The 10,000-nt window shown below is 50.5% G+C and overlaps 2 protein-coding genes across 4 annotated transcripts in view; both read left to right on the top strand.

Annotated features, from left to right (window-relative positions):
- LOC116057996 (TBC1 domain family member 12-like) overlaps positions 1-1,702 on the top strand; it is a 16,883-nt gene extending 15,181 nt beyond the window's left edge. For all 3 annotated transcript variants that reach the window (XM_035997284.1, XM_031310603.2, XM_031310602.2), the window contains exons 13-15: positions 332-489; positions 957-1,060; positions 1,571-1,702. In XM_035997284.1, coding sequence (XP_035853177.1) covers positions 332-489; positions 957-1,060; positions 1,571-1,609 — 301 coding nt within the window. In that variant the 3' untranslated portion in view covers positions 1,610-1,702. The remainder of the gene's footprint in view (positions 1-331; positions 490-956; positions 1,061-1,570) is intronic.
- A 3,664-nt stretch (positions 1,703-5,366) lies between these two features.
- Positions 5,367-10,000, top strand: part of noc3l (NOC3-like DNA replication regulator) — a 21,030-nt gene continuing 16,396 nt past the window's right edge. The window contains exons 1-4 of the mRNA XM_031310606.2: positions 5,367-5,586; positions 7,622-7,826; positions 8,134-8,257; positions 8,486-8,640. Of these exons, the coding sequence (XP_031166466.1) occupies positions 5,578-5,586; positions 7,622-7,826; positions 8,134-8,257; positions 8,486-8,640 (493 nt within the window). The 5' untranslated portion in view covers positions 5,367-5,577. The remainder of the gene's footprint in view (positions 5,587-7,621; positions 7,827-8,133; positions 8,258-8,485; positions 8,641-10,000) is intronic.

Raw genomic sequence — 10,000 nt, 5'->3', positions numbered from 1 at the left:
GTAAGGCCCTAGAGGGTGGAGTAAGGTCCTAGATAGAGGGTGGAGTAAGGCCCTAGAGGGTGGAGTAAGGTCCTAGATAGAGGGTGGAGTAAGGCCCTAGATAGTGGAGTAAGGTCCTAGATAGAGGGTGGAGTAAGGTCCTAGATAGAGGGTGGAGTAAGGTCCTAGATAGAGGGTGGAGTAAGGTCCAGTTCAAGAGAGTTGAATAGAGCAAAACTGTTAGCCTAGCTTAGCACAAAGACTGGACGCAGAGGAAAACTGTTAGCTTAAAACATGTAATTCTGGGACTGAACGTTGTTGTGTATAAGAACAGGAAGTCCCCTCCCCACAGGATCCTGTCCCTCTACCTGAAGCCCCTCCCCCTGGAAGTGGCGTGCAGAGTCTGGGACCTTTTCTTCCGGGACGGCGAGGAGTTCCTGTTCAGGACGGCTCTGGGGATCCTGAAGCTGCATCAGGACGTCTTGCTGCACATGGACCTCATCAGCACCGGTGACTACTCACTCAGCGGCCAATCAGCTTTCAGCATCAGACACACAGCGGCCAATCAGCTTTCAGCATCAGACACTCAGCGGCCAATCAGCTTTCAGCATCAGACACACAGCGGCCAATCAGCTTTCAGCATCAGACACTCAGTGGCCAATCAGTGTTCAACATCAGACACTCAGCGGCCAATCAGCTTTCAGAATCAGACACTTAGAGGCCAATCAGCTGAAAATAATCAACAATTAGGAGAAAAACAACCATTTCCTAGATATATCTACACACATCTTTCTTGCAGTTTAATAAGACTTAACTGTTTTGTCAGTGAGGAAAAAAACTATTTAAAATGGTTCATAAACCAAAACTAAGGAACATCTGTAATTACTGCTAACGTTAGCTAACTAGCCTGCTCGGCTGAAGTCTCTGTGGTGTGTTCAAGTGCTATTTTTTGGAGAACTGAAACTTTTCTCTTTCAGCTCAGTTCCTGTCCCGCCTCCCTGATGAGGAGCTGCTCTCTGATAGGCTGTTCTCCTGCATCTCGGCCACGCCCATGCTGAGCGGGAACAGGAATTGGAGTCAGGTGAGTCAGCACATGCACGCACACACACACACACACACACACACACACACACACACACACACACACACACACACACACACACACACACACACACACACACACACACACACACACACGTACGTAAACAAACAGACATGCAGACACACACACACGCTTGTTTCACTATCTTGGTGGGGACCTGTCATTGACATAATGCATTCCCTAGCCCCTTACCCTAACCTTAACCATCACCACTAAATGCCTAACCTTAACCCTTACCCTCACCCTAACCATAACCTAATTCTAACCCTAATCCTAAAACCAAGTCTTAACCCTCAAACAGACCTTTAACCTTGTGGGGTCCAGCATTTTGGCCCCACAAGGCTGTGCAGACCCCACAAGTATACTGTATTTCCCGGTTTTTGGACCCCACGAATATAGTAAAACAAGCACACACACACAGACACACAGACACACACACACACTCAGAGACTGATCTAAAGTGAAACTAGTTGTGTTTTTGTATCTCAGGTCTTTTCTTCCTGTGGAGACGGGGAGACGAGCAGCTGATCTGAAGTCAGTTTTGATTCTGATTTATTTATGAATGTCTTGTTGAAGCTTCGTGTTCTGGACGATGAACTCTCGCTCTGCAGGACAGGACCACAACACAGACACTAAGGCCGACCACACACTGGCTGCCTGGCGTGAGCGTGTCGGCTGCATGGCGTGAGCGTGTCGGCTGCATGGCGTGAGCGTGTCGGCTGCATGGCGTGAGCGTGTCGGCTGCATGGCGTGAGCGTGTCGGCTGCCTGGCGTGAGCGTGTCAGCTGCATGGCGTGAGCGTGTCAGCTGCATGGCGTGAGCGTGTCGGCTGCGTGGCGTGAGCGTGTCGGCTGCGTGGCGTGAGCGTGGTGTGAGCGTGGTGTGAGCGTGTTGTGAGCGTGGCGTGTCGGCTGCGTGGCGTGAGCGTTTTGTGAGCGTGGCGTGTCGGCTGCATGGCGTGAGAGTATCAGCTGCGTGGCGTGAGCGTGTTGTGAGCGTGGCGTGTCGGCTGCATGGCGTGAGTGTGTCGGCTGCGTGGCGTGAGCGTGTTGTGAGCGTGGCGTGTCGGCTGCATGGCGTGAGAGTATCAGCTGCGTGGCGTGAGCGTGCTGTGAGCGTGGCGTGTCGGCTGCCTGGCGTGAGCGTGTCGGCTGCCTGGCGTGAGCGTGTCAGCTGCCTGGCGTGAGCGTGTCAGCTGCATGGCGTGAGCGTGTCAGCTGCATGGCGTGAGCGTGTCGGCTGCCTGGCGTGAGCGTGTCGGCTGCATGGCGTGAGCGTGTCGGCTGCATGGCGTGAGCGTGTCGGCTGCCTGGCGTGAGCGTGTCAGCTGCATGGCGTGAGCGTGTCAGCTGCATGGCGTGAGCGTGTCGGCTGCGTGGCGTGAGCGTGTCGGCTGCGTGGCGTGAGCGTGGTGTGAGCGTGGTGTGAGCGTGGTGTGAGCGTGTTGTGAGCGTGGCGTGTCGGCTGCGTGGCGTGAGCGTTTTGTGAGCGTGGCGTGTCGGCTGCATGGCGTGAGAGTATCAGCTGCGTGGCGTGAGCGTGTTGTGAGCGTGGCGTGTCGGCTGCATGGCGTGAGTGTGTCGGCTGCGTGGCGTGAGCGTGTTGTGAGCGTGGCGTGTCGGCTGCATGGCGTGAGAGTATCAGCTGCGTGGCGTGAGCGTGCTGTGAGCGTGGCGTGTCGGCTGCATGGCGTGAGAGTATCAGCTGCGTGGCGTGAGCGTGTTGTGAGCGTGGCGTGTCGGCTGCATGGCGTGAGTGTGTCGGCTGTGTGGCGTGAGCGTGTTGTGAGCGTGGCGTGTCGGCTGCATGGCGTGAGCGTGTCGGCTGCATGGCGTGAGCGTGTCGGCTGCCTGGCGTGAGCGTGTCAGCTGCATGGCGTGAGCGTGTCGGCTGCATGGCGTGAGCGTGTCGGCTGCCTGGCGTGAGCGTGTCAGCTGCATGGCGTGAGCGTGTCAGCTGCATGGCGTGAGCGTGTCGGCTGCGTGGCGTGAGCGTGTCGGCTGCGTGGCGTGAGCGTGGTGTGAGCGTGGTGTGAGCGTGGTGTGAGCGTGTTGTGAGCGTGGCGTGTCGGCTGCGTGGCGTGAGCGTTTTGTGAGCGTGGCGTGTCGGCTGCATGGCGTGAGAGTATCAGCTGCGTGGCGTGAGCGTGTTGTGAGCGTGGCGTGTCGGCTGCATGGCGTGAGTGTGTCGGCTGCGTGGCGTGAGCGTGTTGTGAGCGTGGCGTGTCGGCTGCATGGCGTGAGAGTATCAGCTGCGTGGCGTGAGCGTGCTGTGAGCGTGGCGTGTCGGCTGCATGGCGTGAGAGTATCAGCTGCGTGGCGTGAGCGTGTTGTGAGCGTGGCGTGTCGGCTGCATGGCGTGAGTGTGTCGGCTGTGTGGCGTGAGCGTGTTGTGAGCGTGGCGTGTCGGCTGCATGGCGTGAGTGTGTCGGCTGCCTGGCGTGAGCGTGTCAGCTGCATGGCGTGAGCGTGTCGGCTGCGTGGCGTGAGCGTGTCGGCTGCGTGGCGTGAGCGTGTTGTGAGCGTGGTGTGAGCGTGGTGTGAGCGTGTTGTGAGCGTGGCGTGTCGGCTGCGTGGCGTGAGCGTTTTGTGAGCGTGGCGTGTCGGCTGCATGGCGTGAGTGTGTCGGCTGCGTGGCGTGAGCGTGTTGTGAGCGTGTCGGTGGCGTGAGCGTGTCGGTGGCGTGAGCGTGTCGGTGGCGTGACCGTGTCAGCTGCGTGGCATGAGCGTGTTGTGAGCGTGGCGTGAGCGTGTTGGCTGCGTGGCGTGAGCATGTCGGCTGCGTGGCGTGTCCGTTTATATTTTGGCTCCTATGGTAACAGGTTAGAGCGTGCACACTGCCTGCGTGACACGCACGTCTCAGAAAACGCGTGCATGCTAGAAATAGGACCGACGCCTATTTTTCACGTCACACGCCAGCGTGTTGGAAGCGTTTCCAGACAACATAGAATACTAAAAGATGTTTATATGTCGTTTAGACACGAACACATTAAATAAATGACTTGTTGATGTTTGAAAGTCTCGAGGTTTTGATATAAATGTCATTTAAATAAATAATAATAATTATAGATTTTCTAATATGTCACCTGTCAATACAGAAGGAAATATTCTGGAGCCTATTTTGCCGTCAATACTGCCGACGTCATTGCTGTAATCAGATCAGAATATATTTATGTTTATGTTTATGAGAAACATCCATGTGTCCAGACACGGCTAGCAGCAGCAGCGCCGCGTCAGACACCTTTCTGGTGTTAAAGACATAGAAAACGCCACGCAGCTGACACGCCACGCAGCTGACACGCCACGCTCACGCCACACAGCCAGTGTGTAGCCGACCTAAATCATTCTTCATTATTCATCATGTTTGTGTGAAAGGAGTCTGGTGGAGACACGCTGTCAAACATCTCTGAACTGTCCCTTTTTATTTTTTTAAGATTATTTTCCCGCCTTTAATGGACAGGACAGCTCGGTGAGACAGGGGAGGGGGGGGAGAGACATGCAGGACATCATCACAGGTCGGAGTCGAACCCTGGACCTCTGCATCGAGGCTTACACCTCTCAGTAGATGTGCGCCTGCTCTACCCGCTGAACCAACCCGGCCACTGTACTGTCCCTTTAAGACCTAGATGAACTGTCCCTTTAAGACCCAGGTGAACTGTCCCTTTAAGACCCAGATGAACTGTCCCTTTAAGACCCAGGTGAACTGTCCCTTTAAGACCCAGGTGAACTGTCCCTTTAAGACCTAGATGAACTGTCCCTTTAAGACCCAGGTGAACTGTCCCTTTAAGACCTAGATGAACTGGCCCTTTAAGACCCAGGTGAACTGTCCCTTTAAGACCCAGGTGAACTGGCCCTTTAAGACCCAGGTGAACTGTCCCTTTAACTGATTAATTTCTCCCAGAAAATATCAAGACCCAAAACAGAATCTGTGGATGTATTTTTACATTTTTCAGCGATAATCCAGAATGTTTTTCCGTTTGAGGTGAAGATGTTTTTATTGTTTAAAATCTGCAGAATATTCTGCTTATTTCTGCGTCGGCAGATTCTGCAGAGTAACTGATATAAAGATATAAACGTTGATAATCAAACTGTGATAACTCTGAACTTTGTGTATTTTTAACTATAAGTTACGAACACTATTTTAATGTTTTAATAAGTACATGTTGACCAAACAGACTGTCTGTATCTACTCTTTATACTCCCTTTGTTGTACTATATTAAACTGACTTATATAATAATTAAAACGGTGCTGTCACTAGTTGTGTGTTATGTAACCTCCCGCCGCTGGGGGCGCTGCTCAGCCCAGAGGACCCGGATGTGTGAGTGTTTCCGGGTCGTGTGTGTGAACGTGTGACCCCGGTTCTCCAGTCAACACGCGTGGAGCAACAAGCTGCTGCTTTTCCACCAAAACACGCCGAAAATCTTCCTCACACACACCCGGGAGGGTTGAACCAACTCCGGACTAAATCCGCTCAGTGAGGCCGAGTTTCTGCAGCCATGGGTCCGGTAAGTTCACACCGGAGAGCCGGGACATTGTCACGTTAAAGTAGCTGACATGTTATGGGAAACTGACGGAGTCTGTTCCCAAGTTCTCTCGGAGAAAACTGCTCTAAAACGGCTCGTTCACACGAGCTGACCCTGGGGTATCTGTACAGTCTGGCACCAGACTCCATAGAGAAAACAGCGAATTTAAAGTTTCCGTGTTTACAGAGAGAGAGAGCCACTGTGTTGAACATGATGTTAAGCATTTACTGACTTTAATGGATATTTTTGATTAAATCGGCACCCGAATAATTAACCAAACCTGTTATTATAAATGTACACAGTTAAATTTAACATATGACTTTAACATGAACCACAGACTGGATTATGTTCCGAGCTGCACCCGTCTGGCACCAGACTCCATAGAGAAAACAGCGAATTTAAGGTTTCCGTGTTTACAGTGAAAGACTCAGATGATATAGATGATATATATCATCTGTATTATCTATTTTATATAGATGATATATATCATCTGTATTATATAGATGATATATATCATATATATTATCTCTATCATTTATTTAATAGCAGAGTTAACTTTAGTTTTCAGAAGAACTAGTTTCCTATCTCACAGTTCAGATCATTTATCTGCAGTGATGGGTAAGTTACTTTAAAAAAGTAATTAGTTACTAGTTACTTCTACCAAAAAGTAACTAAATTAGTTACTCAGTTACAAATTATAAAAGCAACTAGTTACTTCAGAAAGTAACTATTGCGTTACGTCCACACCGCCATTTACTGTACGTACACACCACCGTTAACTGTACGTACACACCGCCATTTACTGTACGTACACACCACCGTTAACTGTACGTACACACCGCCATTTACTGTACGTACACACCGGCGCCAACTTGAGCTGCAAAGAAGCTCTGGCCGCCCGGTCGAGGACGCTGGTCAGAAAGTCCGGGGAAGCTGTTTGAGGCTTTGGCCGCTCTGACGTAGCAGCATTCTATGTTCATCATGGAAAAAGATCAAGCAGCCACTGCACGGCCAATACACTGACACTAGAAACCTTTTATAAATGACATATATAATGACAGAATGGGTATTGGTTGTTGGTCGCAGCGGTGTCTGTTAGCAGTTAGCTCGCTCGTTAGCCGCTGAACCGCAGCAGCGTGCAGGCAGAGCGAGCAGCCGCCAGCTGTTGATCCGTGCAGGACTTCACCGTGAGCGGACTGTTTAGAGACCATGTGACCGGCAGGTAACGTTAACTGGTCCCTATACGCAAATATCATAAATGATAGGGAACCCAGCAACGGCCATGATGAGCTTCTGCTCCTTTTTCTCTGAACTAATGTTTTGGTAGGAACCAAAGTTTACATCGTATGTTTCTCTGGGATCAGCCAGCGTGAAGGACGTCTATATTCTGATTGGTTGCCGCTGAACGGCGTCATAGCTCATTACCATAAAGTTGACCTACTTTCAACTTTCTGATTGACGCTCTGGTCGCTCAAAACGCCCAAAACGTGACGCCGACAGATTTGCCGCTCCTTGCAGCTGAGAGAAGCAGCTTCCATTGAAAATGAATGACTTCCTGTATCTTTAGAAGATCAAGTCGGCGGCGGTGTGGACGTACGGTTACCTGCTCTAGTGCACGGCCACACACGCTTGCGGAGAAGCTAAGCGAGCGCATCCCATCTCCACGGTCAAACCAGCTCACTTCATCTAAATACTGTCTCTGCTCCCTGACACTTCCCTCTGGATTCTACACAAGATATATTGCTAACGTTATGTAGCTAACGTTAAACATCGCTAAAGTAGCTGACCGCTCCAGCAGCGACGTAACGTTACGACCCCTCTACCTCGTCTCCACCCGTCTTATTTTCCTCTTTCTCCTCCCCTCTACCTCGTCTCCACCCGTCTTTCTTTCCCGACTAACGATAATAATAATAATAATAATAATAATAATAATAATGATGATGGTGATGTTGATGATGATGATGATGGTGATGATGATGATGGTGATGATGATGATGACGTGTGGTCCTGGGTGTAGCCGCGGTCTAAGAAGCGGCGTCCTACGTTCCGGCGCCTGCTGAAGACGAGCGGCGTGAAGCTGGAGAACAAGCTGAAGAACCGGACGCTGAAGCAGCAGAACGTCGCCAAGAAGCAGCGCAAGGAGCAGAAGAAGCTCCGCGCCGCGGTGAAGGACGCCGCCATCAGGACGCCCCGCCCGCTGGAGACGTACCGCAACAGGCCTGGTGAGGAAAACAAACGCTCCTTAACTTAGACAGGCCTGGTGAGGAAAACTAATGCACCTTAACTTAGGAGACAGGCAGGAACAGACCTGGTGAGGAAATCAAACGCACCTTAACTTAGGAGACAGACCTGGTGAGGGAAAGAGTTATATGAAGTATATATATCGTAAAATGTGTTTCTCTGACTCCGTCCCCCACAATGCACTGCCTGACATCCTGCTGACTCCGTCCCCCACAATGCACTGCCTGACATCCTGCTGACTCCGTCCCCCACAATGCACTGCTTGACGTCCTGCTGTGTGTCTAACAGAGGAAGAGGAAGAGGAGGAGTTTCTGGAGACGCTGCCGACCGACATGATGGAGGAAGACGACGTGCAGCAGATGACCGCCATGGCTCGCCAGGCGTCCTTCATCACCAGAGACCTGTCGGCATGGTAACCACACACACAGCATCCCCAGAGACCTGTAGGCATGGTAACCACACACACACAGCATCCCCAGAGACCTGTCGGCATGGTAACCACACACACACAGCATCCCCAGAGACCTATCGGCATGGTAACCACACATAGCATCCCCTGAGCTAGCTGTCTCAGGCTGTACCACCTAGTGACATCCTGTGTGTGTGTGTCTGTGTGCGTGCGTGTGTGTGTGTGTGTCAGCGGCCCGGTGCACGGCGGGAAGAAGCGTAGCGCCGACGCGGTTCGGAGTTACGAGAAAGTTCCCAGAAAGATGGTTCGGACGGAGGAGACGGAGGTGATCCACCTGCTGCCCATCAAAGACCAGAGAGGAGTCGTCCCGCAGAGCGTGGAGAGAGGTATGACTCAGCAACAACGCTTAGTACGACTCAGCAATACCACTTAGTACGACTCAGCAACACTTAGTACGACTCAGCAACAACACTTAGTACGACTCAGCAACACTTAGTACGACTCAGCAACACTTAGTACGACTCAGCAACAACACTTAGTACGACTCAGCAACACTTAGTACGACTCAGCAACACTTAGTACGACTCAGCAATACCACTTAGTACGACTCAGCAATACCACTTAGTACGACTCAGCAATACCACTTAGTACGACTCAGCAACAACACTTAGTACGACTCAGCAACACTTAGTACGACTCAGCAACACTTAGTACGACTCAGCAACAACACTTAGTACGACTCAGCAACACTTAGTACGACTCATCAATACCACTTAGTACGACTCAGCAATACCACTTAGTACGACTCATCAATACCACTTAGTACGACTCAGCAATACTTAGTACGACTCAGCAACAACACTTAGTACGACTCAGCAATACCACTTAGTACGACTCATCAAAAACACTTAGTACGACTCAGCAATACCACTTAGTACGACTCAGCAACACTTAGTACGACTCAGCAACACTTAGTACGACTCAGCAACACTTAGTACGACTCATCAATACCACTTAGTACGACTCATCAAAAACACTTAGTACGACTCATCAAAAACACTTAGTACGACTCAGCAATACCACTTAGTACGACTCATCAAAAACACTTAGTACGACTCAGCAATACCACTTAGTACGACTCAGCAACACTTAGTACGACTCAGCAACAACACTTAGTACGACTCAGCAATACCACTTAGTACGACTCAGCAACACTTAGTACGACTCAGCAACAACACTTAGTACGACTCAGAAATACCACTTAGTACGACTCAGCAACACTTAGTACGACTCAGCAACAACACTTAGTACGACTCATCAAAAACACTTAGTACGACTCAGCAATACCACTTAGTACGACTCAGCAACACTTAGTACGACTCAGCAACACTTAGTACGACTCAGCAACAACACTTAGTACGACTCAGCAACACTTAGTACGACTCATCAAAAACACTTAGTACGACTCAGCAATACCACTTAGTACGACTCAGCAACACTTAGTACGACTCAGCAACAACACTTAGTACGACTCAGCAACACTTAGTACGACTCAGCAATACCACTTAGTACGACTCAGCAACACTTAGTACGACTCAGCAACACTTAGTACGACTCATCAAAAACACTTAGTACGACTCAGCAACACTTAGTACGACTCAGCAACACTTAGTACGACTCAGCAACACTTAGTACGACTCAGCAACACTTAGTACGACTCATCGAAAACACTTAGTACGACTCATC

Source organism: Sander lucioperca, chromosome 22 (assembly GCF_008315115.2).
Source record: "Sander lucioperca isolate FBNREF2018 chromosome 22, SLUC_FBN_1.2, whole genome shotgun sequence".
Taxonomy (NCBI): domain Eukaryota; kingdom Metazoa; phylum Chordata; class Actinopteri; order Perciformes; family Percidae; genus Sander; species Sander lucioperca.
The sequence above is the reverse complement of the archived record's forward strand: the minus strand, read 5'-3'. Positions and strand labels throughout refer to the sequence as shown.